Below are 19,434 nucleotides of genomic sequence, written 5' to 3'. Positions count from 1 at the left end.
GCAGGTTGATAACCTCAAATAAAAAGGAAAAATCAGACCCTCATTAAACAGATTTAAATCAGTTTCTCCATTGAAGCCTATTTTAAATAACCATAAATGAAGGGATGAACCAAGTAGATGTTTTTAATAGATTATTATTAATCTTAATGATTAAAATCGTTTAAATCATTTTAGTTTTGTAAAGTCAAGAACCTCTAAACAGCTTTAAAGTAAACTTTTGTTTAATTTATGTCCTCTCATTTTAACACAAACTAACACATTTTAACTGAACGCATGATGTCTTAACAGCCGGTTTCATCGTGGCGCTTGATGGTTTTTACGACTGCACTCAGGGACGCATTCAAAGTTTTCCAGTTTCCAGGACTGAGTGACCTTCAGGTCTTAGAGCACTGATGGACGTGGTTCCTCTCTACTGAGCTGATGGTTCCTGCCATGACATGAATTCTAGCAGTGGTCAAACAGAGCTGTCAGCTGGGGAGCAGCCTGACTTCTGCTCAGCTCAACTGATGCTCCCAACCAGGAAGAAGGCAGGAAACTCCTCCACTGAACCCTGACAAGGTGAACCTGAGAGGGGGAACCATTTCAGGTGATGACATCATGAAGCTCCCTGAGAGAAGGACGAGGGTTTGCAGCGCTGCAGCGAAGCAGAGGGAGGCGACTTTGAGGAGCTGGAATATAAAACAGGTTTACAGTTCTGAACAATTCTGTCTTTGCTCCATGATTCCATTGATCTGCTTCAGAGATTTGGTGTCTTCAGTATGAAACTACAATGTAGGAAGTCCATCCCTCCCTCCATCCAGGCAAGGCAGTTTTCTTTGTAGCCTGTTTTCCCCACCAGTTTGTCTCCAGGCTTCATGGCATCATAACAACATCCTCTGCCCTCAGAGCCTCACATCGACTGAGGAGAAACTCCATAGAAAACCTTTACAGGGAAAAATGGGAGAAACCTCAGGGTGAGGAGGGGAGGAGGATCCCTCACCAGGAGGGACAGACGTGCAGGAGATTTTTGTACAGACAAGACAACAGTTTATAACACAGAATGGAGGAAACATGGACATGTTAGTAACAGTTGAAGAAGGAAGCTTCTGGAAGGGGAGGCAGGGAGAGCAAGCCAGCTTGATGGGGGACTGGATGGTAGACTGGTTCATGGGAGGGGAGGCAGGGAGAGCAAGCCAGCTTGATGGGGGACTGGATGGTAGACTGGTTCATGCAAGGGGAGGCAGGGAGAGCGAGCCAGCTTGATGGGGGACTGGATGGTAGACTGGTTCATGGGAGGGGAGGCAGGGAGAGCAAGCCAGCTTGATGGGGGACTGGATGGTAGACTGGTTCATGGGAGGGGAGGCAGGGAGAGCAAGCCAGCTTGATGGGGGACTGGATGGTAGACTGGTTCATGGAAGGGGAGGCAGGGAGAGCAAGCCAGCTTGATGGGGGACTGGATGGCAGACTGGTTCATGGGAGGGGAGGCAGGGAGAGCGAGCCAGCTTGATGGGGGACTGGATGGTAGACTGGTTCATGGAAGGGGAGGCAGGGAGAGCGAGCCAGCTTGATGGGGGACTGGATGGTAGACTGGTTCGTGGAAGGGGAGGCAGGGAGAGCGAGCCAGCTTGATGGGGGACTGGATGGTAGACTGGTTCGTGGAAGGGGAGGCAGGGAGAGCAAGCCAGCTTGATGGGGGACTGGATGGTAGACTGGTTCATGCAAGGGGAGGCAGGGAGAGCAAGCCAGCTTGATGGGGGACTGGATGGTAGACTGGTTCATGCAAGGGGAGGCAGGGAGAGCGAGCCACCTTGATGGGGGACTGGATGGTAGACTGGTTCGTGGGAGGGGAGGCAGGGAGAGCGAGCCAGCTTGATGGGGGACTGGATGGTAGACTGGTTCATGCAAGGGGAGGCAGGGAGAGCGAGCCAGCTTGATGGGGGACTGGATGGTAGACTGGTTCATGGGAGGGGAGGCAGGGAGAGCGAGCCAGCTTGATGGGGGACTGGATGGTAGACTGGTTCATGGAAGGGGAGGCAGGGAGAGCGAGCCAGCTTGATGGGGGACTGGATGGTAGACTGGTTCATGGAAGGGGAGCACAGGCCGGTTTAACAGTAGGGGATAAAGGGGGGGGGGGCGATGCAGGCCGCGGTTGGAGCTCTGGTGGATCTGAGGAAACACAGAGAGACTGAGAGACACCAAGGAAGAGAGGAGAGGAGAGGAGAGGAGAGGAGGGGAGGGGAGAGGAGAGGAGAGGAGAGGAGAGGAGAGGAGAGGAGAGGAGAGGAGGGGAGGGGAGGGGAGGGCTCCATGTAACCTGATGTGTCCCCCAGCAGTCTCAGCCTGTAGCAGCATAGCTAGCAATGGTTCAGAGCTACCTGAACCAGTCCTGACTGAAGGCTCTGTCATAAAGGAAAGTCTTAAGCCTGGACTTAAACGTAGTTAAAGTGTCTGCCTCTCTGACCCATGGAGAGATGCTGGTTCCACAGTAGAGGAACCGGTACCTGAAGGCTCCACCTCCCAGTCTGTTTTAGAGATACTGGGAGTCACTAACAGACCTGCATTCTGGGAGCGGAGTGCTCTGGTAGGACAGGAGGGACTAATGAGTTCTTTCAGAGAGGATGGAGTTTCATCATTGAGAGCCTGATGAGTCAGCAGAAGGATTTTGAAGTGGATTCCAGATCCTACAGGAAGGAGAGAAGCTAAAGTGGAGAGATGTGTTCTCTCTTCTAACTCCTGTCAGAACCCTGGCTGCAGCGTTCTGGACCAGCTGGAGACTCTTTAGGGAGTATTTAGGACATCCTGACAGGAGAGAGTTGCAGTGGTCCAGCCTAGAAGTGATGAATGCATGCACCAGTTTCTCAGCATCACTCTGGGAAAGGATGTTCCTAATCTTAGTGATACTGCAGGTGGAAGAAGGCGGTCCTGGTCACATGATTTATGTGGGAGCTGAAGGAAAGGTCCTGGTCAAAAATGCCCCCAAGGTTCCTTGCAGTTGTCCTCTGGGTCAGGGTGGTGCCATCTAGAGTAGAGATCTGGTTAGAGAGGTGTCCCTGAGGGGTTCAGGTCCAAACATGATGACCTCAGTTTGATCTGAATTTTGCATTAAGAAGTTAGAAGACATCCAGGATTTCATGTCTTTCAGGCAGTCTAGCAGATTAGTAAACTGGCTTGTGTCGTCTGGCTCCATCGACCAGTAAAGTTGTGTGTCGTCCTCATAACAGTGGAAGTTGATCGAGTGCTTCTGGATTATGTCACCTAATGGGAGCATGTAAAGAGTGAAGAGAATCGGTCCTAAAACTGAACCCTGTGGTCCACCATATGTGACTCTGCTATACTCAGAATGGTCATTATTAACATTAACAAACTGAAACCTGTCAGATAAGTAGGACTTAACCCATTTTAGGACAGGTCCTTAATCCCAGTTTCATGGTCTAGTCTCTGTAGCAGGATGCTGTGGTCGATGGTGTCAAATGCAGCACTGAGGTCCAAAAGGACAGAGGCGAGACCTCTGTCTGAAGCTGTAAGAAGATCAGTAGAGACTCTGACCAGTGCTGTTTCAGTGCTATGGTGTTACCTGAATCCAGACTGGAAGGCTTCAAAGAGCTCGTTGCTGTGCAGATGTTCATGTAGCTGCTCCAGGACAACCTTCTCAAGGATCTTGGAGATGAAGGGAGGTTGGATATTGGCCTATAGTTGGCTAACACATCTGGGTCAAGAGAAGGTTTTTAAGTAAAGGGTTGATGACAGCCACCTTAAAGGCCTGTGGCTCATAACCTGTGACTAAGGAAAGATTAATTTGATTAAATATAGAAGTGTTGACTAGAGGGAAGGCATCCTTAAGGAGGCTTGTTGGGATGGGATCCAGCAGACAAGTGGCTGACTTGGAGGAACCGACTGCAGAAGTTAATTCTGACAGGTCGATGGGGGAGAAGCTGTCCAAGTGAGCACCAAGTCTGGGAGGTGCTTCTATGGGGACTGTAGTCTGTCCTCCATTACTGGCAATCTCTGTTCTGATGTTCACAATCTTTTCAGTAAAGAAAGAAAGGAAGTCGTTACTGCTGAGAGTTGGGGGGATGCATGGCTCAACAGCACTGTGGTTCTTGGTGAGCCTGCCCACGGTGCTGAAGAGGAACCTGGGGTGGTTCTTATTCTTTTCTATCAGGGACGAGTAGTAAGCGCTTCTAGCATTACGGAGTTCTTTTTTATATATTAATAAACTCTCCTTCCAGGCTTGGTGGACTTCCTCATGCTGGCTGGAATGTGTCTTCCTTTCCAGTTGTCTGGTCTTCTGTTTTAAGGCACGCAGCTCTGGGCTGTACCAGGGAACTATTCTTTTCTGGTTGATAACCTTCTTCTTCAGGGGAGCTACGGCATCAAGTGTCCCAAGGAGTGCTGCTGCAGTGCTGTCCACAAGATAGTCCACCTGGGTGGGGTGGAATCAGCATAACTGCCCATTATATCACTACAAGGTGTGGCAGCAAGCTCTGCTGGAATAAGCTCCTAAATCTAGAAACAGCAGTGTCAGATAGACATCTACTGAAGCGGGACTTTTTCCCAGGTAGGATATAATTTGTTAAAGTAAATTCAAATGTAATTAAGGAGTGATCAGACAAGACGGGGTTCTGAGGAAGAACTGTGATGAGGTCAGCTTCTATTCCATAAGTGAGTACTAAATCAAGGATGTGATTAAAAGTGTGAGTGGGTTTGTTTACCCTCTGACAGAAGCCAACAGACTCAAGAAGCGACTTAAACGCAGTGGCCAGAGAATCATCATTGACGTCCACATGGATGTTCAAGTCACCCACTAGAATGACTTTGTCTGAGTTCAATGCCAAGTTAGACAGAAAGTCAGGGAGTTCTTCTAAGAACTCAGAATAAGGTGCAGGAGGACGGTACACCACAGCAAGTAAGAGTGGTTTCTCTGCTTTCCAGTCTGGGTGGGAGAAGCTGACAGTCAGGCTCTCAAATGAGTTAATGAACAATTAGGTGGAGGGTTAATGAGCAAATTTGACTGATAGATTGCAGCTCCTCCTCCTCTGCCAGTGGTGCGAGGTACATGGTCGTGAATGTAACCAGGAGGGCAAGATTCATTTAAACTAACACACTCATCTTGCTGCTCCCAGGTTTCAGTGAGTGCTAATACACCAATCTGATAATTAGTAATTAAATCGTTCACTAGGAGAGACTTGGATGCAAGAGATGGAATATTAAGCAAACCACATTTAATAGTTTTACTGGGTTGGTTTGCTGGAGCAGTGGGTTTAATTTGAACTAAGTTGCTATAAGTTACTCCTCCAGATTTGGGTGCAGGCTTATACAGCCTCGGGGCAGACACAGTTTCTATAGGCTGGGTGGGTGACAACACCAAGGAACCAGCAGAGGGCGTGCTAACCTGCAGCTCTGCCTGCTGGTCTGAACTCTGGGTGCTTGTCAGGGATTAGTATGGCTAACAAACTGGCCTCTGTTCCTAGATAAGAGAGATGCACCATCCAAAGTAGGATGGACGCCATCTCTCCGAATCAGACCAGGCTTTCCCCAGAGGAGCTCCAATTGTCTGTAAACCACGTTGTTATCTAAGCACCACCTGGACATCCAGTGATGGAACGAACGCATGCGGCTAAACATGTCGTCACTCGCTAAATTCCTCCATCCCTCCATCCATCAATTATCCATCCATCCCTCCCTCCATCCATCCATCCATCCCTCCTTCCCTCCATGGTCTCCCTCTTCTCCTGTTGAGGGTGGTGGGGGTGGAGCCTATCCCAGCAGACTTCCCCCTGGACAGGTCACCAGTCCATGGCAGGGCCAACACATAGAGACAGACAACCATTAGCTCTCCCAGCCACGCCTACGGTCAATTTAGAGTCTGGATTAACCTGGTCCCTCTTGATGTCTTTGGACTGTGGAGGAAGCCGGAGTACCAGAGAGAACCCAGCAGGAACAGGGAGAACATGGAGACTCACCCAGAAAGACCCCGTGCTGCAGCCGGGGCTCCACCCACAACCTTCTTGATGGGGGACCACAGGGAGGACCACTGCTCCACCGTGCAGCTCAATGTAGAAAATAGTAAAAATAAAGAAAAACAATGAATGAGAAGGTGTCCAAACTTTTGACTGGTCGTGTATACACAAATATAGATACATATATATGGGTAAGCTGTCCATTGCCGGAACCTTGGTTCTGCTAAACGTAAAAAAATATCTTATTTTGAAGTTGGCCGGAAGCAGTGTTATCGGTGTTGGTCTGTGACTTCCTAGCTTTCTCCCACTCACCCCGGTTGGTCAGCTGACCATTGACCGGTCTGCTGACTGTCAAACCCCCGAAGCTTGTACCGTGACCAGGACACCAGCACCACCAGGCCTAGGCCGGTCTCTGTGTCCCCGTATCAGAAGTTTCTGGTCTGGACTCATTTCTGACGTCAGCCGCCGGAACCGTAGCCCCGTTGGCCTTAACCAAGCAGAGCTCATCGGAGCCTCGCCCCCAGACTCAGAGGCCAGTCGGCTGGTGGATTGGACCGAGCCTCCGTGAGCGTCATGGCCGTCCTGGACGTCGCCATGCAGGGACTCGCCGTGTTCGGCTTCATCTTGTTCTTCGTCCTCTGGCTCATGCACTTCATGTCCATCGTATATGTGTAAGTTGGCCGTTAGCTATGCTAACGCTGCTAGCTACCTAGCTGGCCACCCGAGCAACACCGCTTATTCTTGCCTCACTTCGACCTCACACTGGGACCAGCCTGTGCGTTATGACCCGCGGCTGAAATACGGTCCGGGCTGGGTTTCTGCGGGCGGTCGAACTTTTGACGGTAGACAGAACCCCATGTCTGGCTGGTTAGCTGTTGGGCGTTTTCCTGGTTTTCTGCTAGCCTCTTAGCTGTACTGGTTATTCCTCTATAAGGCTTCATCTAGTTTGTATTTAAAGACAGAAAACCAAAGTGATTCGGTCTGGACGTGAACGAATGACCCGGACCGAGTTGATGGGTTTGTTCAGTCTTTAGTTACGCTATTATTTTCATGATTCGAAGACGGAAGTCAGAGCATCGGTTTCCTCAAAATTACACTGAAATACGGTGTTGATTCCTAAATCGTTGGTCAGCGGGCATCGGTCTTGAATGTCATGAGGAGGCACGAGGGTTCGTTGGAGGGTTCATGAGTCGCTTTAGAATTCGGCTTAAGTTTATTGCACGTAACTTCATCATATAATCCAGAATTTTCACCTAAATCTCAAATCCTGTAACGTTTGTCTCCTATTCTTCCACAAGCTGGTTTGTGTTTGGCTGGTTACGTTATTCTCATCATCAATGACGTCAGAATTTCTGATGACACCCAACAGAACCAGGAAGATGATTATAAGTCACTCGACTCAGAAACTCGAGTAGTTGTGCAACTTCATCTTTTTTTAAAACCAGGAAGACTTGAAGTCCACAGTGGAAGAGGCAGCTTTAAAACCAACCCAGATCTTTGCATATATAATAACCATCCATCCATCCCTCATCCACTCATTCATCCATCCATCATCCATTTATCTGTCATCCATCCATCCATCATCCATCCATCATCCCTCCCTCCCTCCATGTTCTCCCTCCTCTCCTGTTGAGGGTGGTGGGGGTGGAGCCTATCCCAGCAGCCTTCCCCCTGGACAGGTCACCAGTCCATGGCAGGGCCAACACATAGAGACAGACAACCATTGGCTCTCCCAGCCACGCCTACGGTCAATTTAGAGTCTGGATTAACCTGGTCCCTCTTGATGTCTTTGGACTGTGGAGGAAGCTGGAGTACCAGAGAGAACCCAGCAGGAACAGGGAGAACATGGAGACTCACCCAGAAAGACCCCGTGCTGCAGCCGGGGCTCCACCCTCAACCTTCTTGATGGGGGGCCACAGGGAGGACCACTGCTCCACCGGGCTGCCTGTGAGAATAACCAGGGTTCTCGTATCCATGTGGACATTATGGCTCCGTCTGTCGGTGGACGGGTCAGCAGGTCAGGTGGACCTGGTATCCATGCTGGCATCTACACTGACTTTACACAATGGATGTGAATGAGCACTGTTGTATGACAAGTCTGTTGTGAAAATCTCTCAACACAGCTGTCACCTTGACAACACATCAAAAGGGGGGGGGGGGTTCTTACCTAATTATGGGTAAAGGTATTGATCAACACTTAATCAGATGATATGCTCACCCTAACCCAGCTGGAATATCTTCAACACATCTGATGTCAACAACAGAGTAACATTCACTCACAAAAGTTCCATCGGTTGTCGCCATAAACTCTATCACCATCATTTCATGATTTCTAATCAAGTAAATAGAAGAGTCGGAGCAGTCCGAGAGCACGCTCAGGTGTAAAGGCATGCAGGTACCGCTCAGTGACTTTCATAGTTGGACATGTGACCGGAGGCTTCGCTGACTTGATGAATTAAGAGAGGCTCAGGATGTTTGTCCCAGCCGAGCATCGTCCTCAAATTTGTTACTGAAGATCTGATGACCCCTGACCTTTCTCCCTCTTCCAGGCGTCTCCACCTTCACAAGAAAAGGTCAGAGGTCAAGCAGCCTTTTGTGCAGCTGGCAGGGGTTTCGTTGCTGAAGCCCCTCAAGGGAGTTGACCCTAACCTGATCTCCAACCTGGAGACATTTTTTACACTGGATTACCCCAAGGTGATGTTTCCCCGCACCCTCAGATTATCCTTCTCTCCCACTCCACTGCCCACCTCACCCTCCCTAACCCCCAGACCTCCACCCAACAGTGGTGTCCTCAGGCAGAAATGTGTAATCCAGCATGTTTGTTTTGCAGTACGAGATCCTGCTGTGTGTTCAGGATCAAGATGATCCAGCAGTGGACGTCTGTAAGAAGCTGTTGGGCAAATACCCCAGTGTCGACGCTCGGTTGTTTATTGGTGAGTGAATGTCCTTTTGTGCCATCATTGTTATTTTTGTGTGTTAATCTTCCTGGAGGAGCAGACAGCTTTGAACCTATGTTAATCCTAGCATGTCAGCCAATTTAGCATCCATGGCTCTGTTATAGGAGGGAAGAAAGTTGGAATCAACCCCAAGATCAACAATTTGATGCCTGGCTATGAAGGCGCCAAGTATGACCTGGTATGGATCTGTGACAGCGGCATCAGAGGTCAGTACCACCGCAGCTAATGGACCTCGTGACCTCATCAGCGGAGATAATGCTGAGTGTGTGTGTGTGTATGCGTGTGTGTGTGGGGCGGTGCAGTCAAACCTGACACCCTCACAGACCTGGCCAATCAGATGACGGAGAAGGTGGGACTGGTCCATGGGTTGCCATATGTTGCTGATCGTCAGGGTTTCGCCGCCACGCTGGAGCAGGTAAGGCGAACAAGCAAACTCTATGCTAACTCTTCTGACTGGTTTCCAGCTGCATACACATTGACAGACTGGCCTTCTGGGTCAGTACCTCCTGTTGGCCGCCATGTTTGTCATGCTCATAGTTAGTTAACCCTGCCAATTAGGGCTGGGTTTTAAAAAAAAAAAAATAGAATCGATTTTAATTGATCTCCGTTTAAATGGGTCATAATGGGTTCATAAAATCCAAAGATTGATCTTTTAACTTGAGTAATTTATTCTTCATTGGATGTGCAGAGAAGCAGGATGAAGTATAAACCCTGCTAGCCTCGCGTGATCAGCGTATCGCCCTGCTTTCCACGGAACAAGATCTCGTGAGATGTTACTGCCAGCAGTCAAGCAAACATGGTGGAAGCGAGTGCATCTCTCAAGGCACCGCCGACGAGTTTAAAAGCTGATGTTTGGATGTATTTCGGATTTAACAAGTTGGAAGAAAATGATGAGTTGGACAAGTAATATGCAAAATATGCAATGGGAAGGTAAAATACAATGGCAACACGCAACCATTTGACGAGACATCACCCAGAAACACAGTCAGTGCGGCTCAAACACACCAGCCTGGAGCAGGTATTGGCGCCCAGGTTACCAGCAAATTCTCAACGTGCAACGAAAATAACCGAGGCCTTTGCAATTTTTATACGCAAGGACGTACAACCATTCAGCATCGTTGAAAACGATGGTTTCCGAAGTCTCGTTAAAACTCTGGAGCCACGCTATGTTTTGCAGACACGCAAAACATTAAGTGAAGTGACAATCGCAAACATGTATGCATGTTTGAAAGAAAGTAATTCTTGGGTTTAATTCTCAATTTAAACATAATTTTTAATTGAATTTACAGGATTATTTTGACTGATATCCCTGACCGAATCAATATCAAACCAGATCGGATCTAATCTTGAAGCGAATGGAATTGGGACCTTGTCATATCGAAACGAATGGATCTGGAAAATCTGAATGGATGGGCAGCATTACCACCAACGTGGTTTTAGATTGTTAGGTCTCAGCTGAGTTACCTTGGTGTGAAATCATAACCAACTCAATATTTTTTTAGCTGTTCCCACAACAAGAGATGTTACTGGTGAGGTGTTCACGCCAATCACACAAAGTGAATACATGGATTGAAAATGAATGTATGTCTCAATTAAGGTGAAAATATTTGAGTGTGAAATTTGCTAGAAGTTGTGTCCGATTTTCTCTGATCAGACCTCGATTTGAGAAACTAGAATTTTAAGTGTTGTTAGCTTGATGTCATGGCAACAAACCTGACAAATCAAATCACGATCAGAGAGTCCTTCAGTATCACAGTTATCAGTTCATCACAAATAAATCAGTCAAATCTATGTCAGAAGCAACTGTCCCGACTGATTGCTCTTCTTATTTATTTTTTTCATCTTTTCTTTAAAAATGTTGATAGCAGTTGATGGCCACGTGCTGGCAGGATTGTGTGTGTTCTCAGCTCAGCAATGATGGGACACAAATGTTCTTAATGTTCTGTGTCCTAATTTGCACTTTCCTGCTCTACCTCACCTTAGAAAATGGACCTCTCTTTTTTTTTGGTTAATATTTATCTTCTTATATTTGTACATATCCCTAGTGCCCTTGACTTTTTTTTTATCCCGTACCATTTAAATGGACTCAATTTTATAGAGCTCAACTCCAAGCTCTTTACAGTGTCGTCTCATTCACACACACACACACTGATGGTGGAGGCTGCCATGCAAGGCGCCAGCCTACTCATCAGGACCAATTATGGGTTCAGTATCTTGCTCAAGGACACTTTGACATGGGGTTGGGGATCGAACCAGCGACCCTTTTGGTTGCTAGACGGCCACTCTACCCCCTATAATACTGTGTTGATTGGCTGTTTGCATCATGGGTCCGAGAGGACTGGAATTTCATCTGTGCTGCATGCTGTTCCTATGTAGTACATTTGACAATAAAGCTGACTTCTGTTTTGTTTTGTTTTTTCCTTTCAGGTGTACTTCGGCACCTCCCATCCTCGCTCCTACATCTCCGCTAACGTCACGGGGATCAAATGTGTGACAGGGATGTCGTGCCTGATGCGGAAGGACGTGTTGGATCAGGCTGGTGGATTGGTGGCGTTTGCTCAGTACATTGCAGAAGATTACTTCATGGCGAAAGCCATTGCTGATAGGTTAGCATGCTACCATGGTGACCCTGCAGTCTGGGTGATGATGTGTGTTGTGATGTCGCTTGCATTGTTTGGTTTTCCTCAGAGGATGGAAGTTCTCCATGGCAACGCAAGTCGCATTACAGAACTCCGGCTCATACTCCATCGGCCAGTTCCAGTCTCGCTTGATCAGGTGATGTCACTCGTCCTCTTGTAATTGGTTGTTTGTGTGATTGACATTTGGGCATGCTTCTGTCATGACAACACCATTCACACAAGGCCGAACTCTCAATTGTGTTGTTTCTGTTGTTGTTGTTACTGGTGCATGATAATAAAGAGCCTCAGGAGCCCTGAGGGTCTCAGCAGGGCCCCCCACTGACAGAGGTATGGTTGTTGTCTTGCAGGTGGACCAAGCTGAGGATCAACATGCTGCCTGGAACTGTGCTGGAGCCTGTCTCTGAGTGCTTCCTGGCCAGCCTCATCATTGGCTGGGCTGCCCACCATGTGTTCAGGTACTGAGCCAATCAGAGCAGCTGGTTGTTGAGGTGTGGCTGTGCAGGGGAGTGAAGTGGAAAAGTCTATATGGAAGGAATAGTGCACTTTATGACTTAAATGACAAAGTTTCTCCAATGTTTCTATAAACCATGGATAGTAGTTGATTCAGTGACAATGAGAGATGGAAATCATGGCAGAACCTCGCCTGCCCAGAACCAAGGTGACCGAGAATGGAGAACCTAGCCGAGCAAGCTTGGACGTTGAGCTGTTCATTTGACAGTAAACCCCCCAAAGTGGACTTCACACAGGGGGTCGAGTTTTCATGTATCAAATGTGACTGAACAATGTTGTCATGAATCAGGATGAGCTCTAGAACTCTGGACAACTGTCCATCCTTCAAGGAGGTTCTATGGCAACATCCTTCAGTGATGGGTCCTTTTGAGGGGTTGGTTAGCTGATTAATGCGGATGTCCCTGTTAACTAGTTCTAAAGTTAGTTGAAGGAAAACCCTTGGATTTGTTTTACTAACTTGGATGTTGAGATGCTGGAAGTGTGCAACTGTGTATCAGCAGATCAGATCAGTATTGGCAGAAACTCACGATTAAAGGATCAGATACAGACAAACTTTGGTTCTCCAATAGCCTAGAACACTGGTTCTCAAATGGGCGTACATGGAGGTACTCAAGGGGGTACCTGAAGCTTTACAAAAATATATAAATTTTAAAAAGCAGTAATCCTAATCAAAATTAGGTCAAGAAACAATTATATTATAAAATTCAAGCTGCAAGCAGCGTTGTGAGGGCCTGAGCCCTGGCCTGAACCCCAGGGTGTCCTGGTCCAGGGTGGAGGCCTTGTAGTTTAGGAGTTAGAAGCCTGAATCTGATCAGAGAGTGAGAGCAGAGCTGAGAGCTGGCCCTTTAAGAACCCCTCCCCACTGCTCTGTCTTTGATCTGTGCTAGAGAGAGAGCAGAGCTGAGAGCTGGCCCTTTAAGAACCCCTCCCCACTGCTCTGTCTTTGATCTGTGCTAGAGTGAGAGCAGAGCTGAGAGCTGGCCCTTTAAGAACCCCTCCCCACTGCTCTGTCTTTGATCTGTGCTAGAGTGAGAGCAGAGCTGAGAGCTGGCCCTTTAAGAACCCCTCCCCCACTGCTCTGTCTTTGATCTGTGCTAGAGTGAGAGCAGAGCTGAGAGCTGGCCCTTTAAGAACCCCTCCCCCACTGCTCTGTCTTTGATCTGTGCTAGAGTGAGAGCAGAGCTGAGAGCTGGCCCTTTAAGAACCCCTCCCCCACTGCTCTGTCTCTGATCTATGCTAGAGTGAGAGCAGAGCTGAGAGCTGGCTCTTTAAGAACCCCTCCCCCACTGCTCTGTCTCTGATCTGTGCTAGAGTGAGAGCAGAGCTGAGAGCTGGCCCTTGAAGAACCCCTCCCCACTGCTCTGTCTCTGATCTGTGCTAGAGTGAGAGCAGAGCTGAGAGCTGGCCCTTTAAGAACACCTCCCCACTGCTCTGTCTCTGATCTGTGCTAGAGTGAGAGCAGAGCTGAGAGCTGGCCCTTTAAGAACCCCTCCCCCACTGCTCTGTCTCTGATCTGTGCTAGAGTGAGAGCAGAGCTGAGAGCTGGCCCTTTAAGAACCCCTCCCCACTGCTCTGTCTTTGATCTGTGCTAGAGTGAGAGCAGAGCTGAGAGCTGGCCCTTTAAGAACCCCTCCCCACTGCTCTGTCTTTGATCTGTGCTAGAGTGAGAGCAGAGCTGAGAGCTGGCCCTTTAAGAACCCCTCCCCACTGCTCTGTCTTTGATCTGTGCTAGAGTGAGAGCAGAGCTGAGAGCTGGCCCTTTAAGAACCCCTCCCCCACTGCTCTGTCTTTGATCTGTGCTAGAGTGAGAGCAGAGCTGAGAGCTGGCCCTTTAAGAACCCCTCCCCCACTGCTCTGTCTTTGATCTGTGCTAGAGTGAGAGCAGAGCTGAGAGCTGGCCCTTTAAGAACCCCTCCCCCACTGCTCTGTCTCTGATCTATGCTAGAGTGAGAGCAGAGCTGAGAGCTGGCTCTTTAAGAACCCCTCCCCCACTGCTCTGTCTCTGATCTGTGCTAGAGTGAGAGCAGAGCTGAGAGCTGGCCCTTGAAGAACCCCTCCCCACTGCTCTGTCTCTGATCTGTGCTAGAGTGAGAGCAGAGCTGAGAGCTGGCCCTTTAAGAACCCCTCCCCACTGCTCTGTCTTTGATCTGTGCTAGAGTGAGAGCAGAGCTGAGAGCTGGCCCTTTAAGAACCCCTCCCCACTGCTCTGTCTCTGATCTGTGCTAGAGTGAGAGCAGAGCTGAGAGCTGGCCCTTTAAGAACCCCTCCCCCACTGCTCTGTCTTTGATCTTTGTTAGAGTGAGAGCAGAGCTGAGAGCTGGCCCTTTAAGAACCCCTCCCCACTGCTCTGTCTCTGATCTGTGCTAGAGTGAGAGCAGAGCTGAGAGCTGGCCCTTTAAGAACCCCTCCCCCACTGCTCTGTCTTTGATCTGTGCTAGAGAGAGAGCAGAGCTGAGAGCTGGCCCTTTAAGAACCCCTCCCCCACTGCTCTGTCTCTGATCTGTGCTAGAGTGAGAGCAGAGCTGAGAGCTGGCCCTTTAAGAACCCCTCCCCCACTGCTCTGTCTCTGATCTGTGCTAGAGTGAGAGCAGAGCTGAGAGCTGGCCCTTTAAGAACCCCTCCCCCACTGCTCTGTCTCTGATCTGTGCTAGAGTGAGAGCAGAGCTGAGAGCTGGCCCTTTAAGAACCCCTCCCCACTGCTCTGTCTTTGATCTGTGCTAGAGTGAGAGCAGAGCTGAGAGCTGGCCCTTTAAGAACCCCTCCCCACTGCTCTGTCTTTGATCTGTGCTAGAGTGGAGAGCAGAGCTGAGAGCTGGCCCTTTAAGAACCCCTCCCCACTGCTCTGTCTCTGATCTGTGCTAGAGTGGAGAGAGAGGAGGAGCACCAGGACTGGAGTGGGACAAGAGGAAGAAGTCGGCATACGCTGGTCCAGAGGGACACAGAACACCATGTTCTTGGAGGGGTTTTTGTCAGGAATGCAGTGGTGTGGTTGGTAGAGCTGTGGGATGGATGGTGTAGACGTGAGAAGCGTTTGTTTGACAGTATGAACCTGAGAGGACACCGTCTCCCCATAGACTTCCATTGGAAGCTGAAACGTGTCTCCCCCACTTTGACGGCTTGTAAAATGGAAACCGAGTAATTCACGTAAAAACCTTCAAAGATTTTTGAAGAGCAGAGTTGTGTGATTAATGTGTGAAAGTTTGGAAGCGATACCATTAAGAGGAGGAGAAAGATTTTGTTCGGGGAGTAAAAAAAGTCCTCATTTTGTCCAATTTGTGGACATTCTGTTGTAGACAGGTGAGGGGTCAGAGTGTAGGAATTGTGCGTCTTCATGAGACGAGTCCAACAGTGTTGGTCCCATGTTTGTGGGACATTCCTGGGAGGAGTTATAGCACTCCAAATTATAAAAAATCATCTTTTAGTTGTGTGGCTCCCTAGGTGGCGCTATAGACTTCTTCTTTTTTTTGGATTCGTGAATGTTTAGCCAGACTGGAGAAGTGTGGTGAATTTCATTCATGTTCAGGGGGTGAAATTAGATGATGCTCATATTGCGCCCTCATTGACAGCAAGAACAGTCCAGGACCAGGTTCTGAATGGTGTGGATTTGAAAACCGGCTCCAGGCCGTCTGGCTCAGCTGCCTCATGGGTGTTGGGGGGCTGGGACACTGTTTAGTGTGTGTTTGTAGTGTTTTAGTGCTGCTGATGTGTTGATCTGACCAGCAAACATGATAGGGTCTTCGCCAGAAGGACCTGCAGGCTCAGGCCCTAAAAAGGTGAAACCAGAACTGATTAAGTACCAAAGGTAGGCACCCAAGACACTGTGGTTTTTGGCGGGGAGAAATTAGCCAAGGCTAGCAGATGACTGATGCAAGTTGTTGAACTTTAATAAACCAGACTCTGATGACACAGCACTCTACCTCTTTATTTTCTATCAAAAATGTTTTGCACGTGTCAGGGGGGTACTTGACTAAAAAAATATTTCACAGGGGGTTCATCACTGACTAAAGTTTGAGAACCACTGTGGTTCTCAGCTGGTCTCACCTTAGGACCTGTTTATTGAGAACTAGTTCTGAACATCGTTCATTCATAGCCGAGTATGACCAGTGGCAGAAATGAAACTGTTCACCTGTGAATGAAAGTAAATAGAGTTCAAGGTATCCATGGAGACTAGCATCTCTGACCTGAGAGCTCTTCCTCTAGATACACCTACACAACCTGCTTCCAGGCCTGACCCACAAGTTGAGAACCACCGAGCCCGGTTCTGTGACATCACTCCAACATTTTAATCATGTTATGTGGAGCAGAGAATGGTTGTGATGGGTCGTCACCGCCATGGTTAAATAAGCAATCTGACTAACCTGTTAGCACACCTGGCTCTTTGGCGTAGCAGCCTTTGAGCATGTTTGGTACCCCGTAGACATGGGTTCAGGACCAGGGCGGGGCGACTCTTGTGACTGCCGTCTGAGTCTAGCTATGATGGCACTCTCGCCTCACCGTCTGTATACAAATGATGTCACACTGCAGCCACTGAGTGCCACTTTAAAGAACCGCCACAGTCCTACGTGAACCTTTCATTTGACCTCCACATGTCAGCTGTGACCTGACATGTGGAGGTCATGAGGTTTGAGACCTTTAAAGCAACATTTGTGTCAAATCACATCACTTTTCCCAGAAAGCACCTGTAAAATGGGTCGACCTAAACAGTAACATTGACAAAAATGATTTTAATTTGTGTGTGTGTGTGTACGTACACAGGTGGGACATGATGGTTTTCTTCATGTGTCACTGTCTCGCCTGGTTCATAGCGGACTATGTCCAGCTGACTGGAGTACAGGTATTCACATTTACTAACTTTTATTTTGAAGTGATGTTTTTCAACTGAACTGATGCTTTTTATTTTGTATTAATTGTGCCATGTCCCAGCTTGACTTTTCATTGTGTGATGACATCATCACCTGCAGGGTGGTCCACCATGCTTCTCTAAGCTGGACTTCGCCGTGGCGTGGTTCATCAGGGAGTCGATGGCAGTCCAGATCTTCCTGTCGGCTCTGTGGGACCCCACAATCAGCTGGAGGACAGGACGCTACCGGCTCCGCTGTGGCGGCACTGCCGAGGAGATCCTCGATGTCTAGTTACCGTGGCAACCTTGCTCTTGAGAGACTGATTGTTTTATATGAGAAAAACTGAAGTGTGTGTATGTTTTAAATTATTTATGTTCATTTTGGTGCTAAACTGAACGTGGCTGGAGCGGCCAATAAGAGCGCAAGATGGAGGAAGAGAAGCAGAACAAATGCATCGAGCAGCCAATCAGGAGAGAGGATATGATGCTCCGCCCTGATTGGCTGGTTGACTGTTTTATAGGTTTTATGGAAGTAAAAGTCCACAGCCAGCAATCTGAAACTGGCTAGTCCACATCAAAATGGTTCCCAAAGTGAAGCTGGGACCAGCGGGGGACACGTTACCCAGCCTGGATCCAGAAGGTCACTGACATCAATGATTTTGTTTCGATGAGTCACTTTATTCTGAAGGTCTGTCTGTTTTCCTGTGTGGTTTCACATCTGTGATGACATCATCAGTACTGTCCAATCACAAGTCTGGTTTATGTCAGCGATCTAGTGGATTGTGAGTGGGCGGGGCTTCTTCTGTCTGGAGCCAAGCTGTCGCTGCAATGGAAATGCATCTTTTACCGTTAGCTCCGCCCACAAGATTGACATGAAAACAAAAGTTCCTGTTAAAACAATTTTTGGTATCAGAATATTTCAACTTGGACTTCAGAACAAACATGATTGAAATGTTTCCTTGACTTCTTGTCAGCGTCCATTAACTTTTATTGACTGACGCGGCTTTGCTGGTGACCACAGTGACAGCATAACTGTAGTTTTACCAAAAAAAGAAAAAAAAAATCACAGAAAATAAACAGCGTTCAATGACTTTTGTCCCGATACCAAAATTAGCGGTTCCATCATCATGGTGAGAAGCCAGTCAGTGCCAAGATCAGACTGAAGTTCCAAATAGGGTGATGGTGCCAAGTTTCCATGGAAACAGCACCGCCGATCAGATGAGAAGATTTTCTTCTATCTGAGGGTGTTTTGTGTTTTCTGTTAAACTCTGACAGATCAATTAATCAGTTCAGTATCAAGTCGCAACATTTCACCAGTGGAAGTCCAACACTGTGTGTGTATGTGTGTGTGTGTGTGTGTGTGTGTGTGTGTGTGTGTGTGTGTAATCACAAGGATTTTCTAAAACTGTCGCTTCATGGTTAGCTTGTTAGATGTTAGCAGGGTTTGGTTGATGACATCACCTCTGAGTCGGACGAACCTGTAGCTGTTGTCCAATAAGATCAGTAGGATTCTTATGTTTGTTTTATTAAAATAATCTGCTGTAGTCTGAACCGACCAATCACAGTTCAGGATTGTAACATCACAAGAACAATAAAGTTTTATCGAACCTGAAGTGGAATGTGATGTGTGATTTGGTAGCAGCACTTCTGACAGGAAAGTAAGATGTCCTCCATCAATTGTGTCAGTTCCAGGACGTACGCTGCACCTTTGAGGAACGGCTCACCTTGATGGTGGGCGATAGGGGATCTTTCAGGTTCCAAGTGAGCAGTTGGTGATGTTCTTATGTTCTGTTCCCAGGCACTTCCTACAAATTATGTCACATCCCGTCTTTGTCCAGGAAGAAGTCAGAAAGCCTTAAAAGCATTTTGGCATTTGAATTGTTTTTGTTTGGCCCATTGATACAGATGGGAAAGAGTTTATATGCTAACCAGCCACAAGGGGGCATGTCTTCGTACTCAGGAACAACAGCAACTCCACCTCATGTCGTGAACGTTCTCCAGTCAACTGGCATTGCACTCATTGTGAATTTCTCCCGGAGATTAATAAAGTATCGATCTCATCTGCTGACATTGACAATCTGTAACCACAGTACTGCATCAGCTGCTGACCACTTCCTGCTCTGACTGGATGGAGGCGTGTGTTTTAGGGCGCTTTCTCACCGAATGGTCCGGTCCAAGGTCCGGACTTTGTTGTTGTTGTGGTTCCATTGTTTTCATAGGGTCCAGTAAAGTTCGCTTTCTCACTGCTGTTATGAAGGCGGACCAAAGGAGGGACCTACGTCATGACGCCATTAACTGCAAGGTCTGCGCCTGTCATTGATTGGCTTGTGGACGAGCGTGCGTCTGACGTTACCGCGTCGGAAGTGCTCTGGCGGTGTATTTGTTTTGGTCGCAGCAAAGAAGTTACCATCAACCATGGATCCGCGGATTCACTTTGTTGCCCTCGCACTACTTTAGCTGCTCCTCCAACATCAACAACAACTACGACAGTCCCAATACGCCAGACCAGTGCGATGTCAGCAAATTAGTAACGTCATTACGGTGCGCTT

General features: G+C 48.1%; 1 protein-coding gene across 1 annotated transcript; it reads left to right on the top strand.

The window, feature by feature from the left end:
- Positions 1-6,212: 6,212 nt before the first annotated feature.
- ugcg (UDP-glucose ceramide glucosyltransferase) lies at positions 6,213-18,514 on the top strand. Its single transcript, XM_086187838.1, has 10 exons — positions 6,213-6,610; positions 8,489-8,633; positions 8,770-8,872; positions 9,001-9,102; positions 9,199-9,311; positions 11,324-11,502; positions 11,585-11,671; positions 11,883-11,990; positions 16,801-16,879; positions 17,007-18,514. Exons 1-10 carry the CDS (start codon positions 6,513-6,515, stop codon positions 17,175-17,177), a joined length of 1,185 nt encoding a protein of 394 aa, XP_086043964.1. The 5' UTR covers positions 6,213-6,512; the 3' UTR covers positions 17,178-18,514.
- The last annotated feature ends 920 nt before the right edge of the window (positions 18,515-19,434 follow it).

The sequence above is a fragment of the Aulostomus chinensis genome, chromosome 19, assembly GCF_037954235.1.
Source record: "Aulostomus chinensis isolate RoL2024-O1b breed Wild chromosome 19, RoL_Achi_v1.0, whole genome shotgun sequence".
Lineage (NCBI taxonomy): Eukaryota > Metazoa > Chordata > Actinopteri > Syngnathiformes > Aulostomidae > Aulostomus > Aulostomus chinensis.
Note: the sequence above shows the minus strand (reverse complement) of the source record. Positions and strands in the feature narration are given on the sequence as shown.

Bases quoted from the DNA above. Each gene is read 5' to 3' on its own strand.
- ugcg (XM_086187838.1), top strand. From the start codon at position 6,513: ATGGCCGTCCTGGACGTCGCCATGCAGGGACTCGCCGTGTTCGGCTTC. The intron at 8,873-9,000 runs GTGAGTGAATGT...GCTCTGTTATAG, and splicing joins CGACGCTCGGTTGTTTATTG to GAGGGAAGAAAGTTGGAATC. The intron at 11,991-16,800 runs GTACTGAGCCAA...GTACGTACACAG, and splicing joins GCTGCCCACCATGTGTTCAG to GTGGGACATGATGGTTTTCT.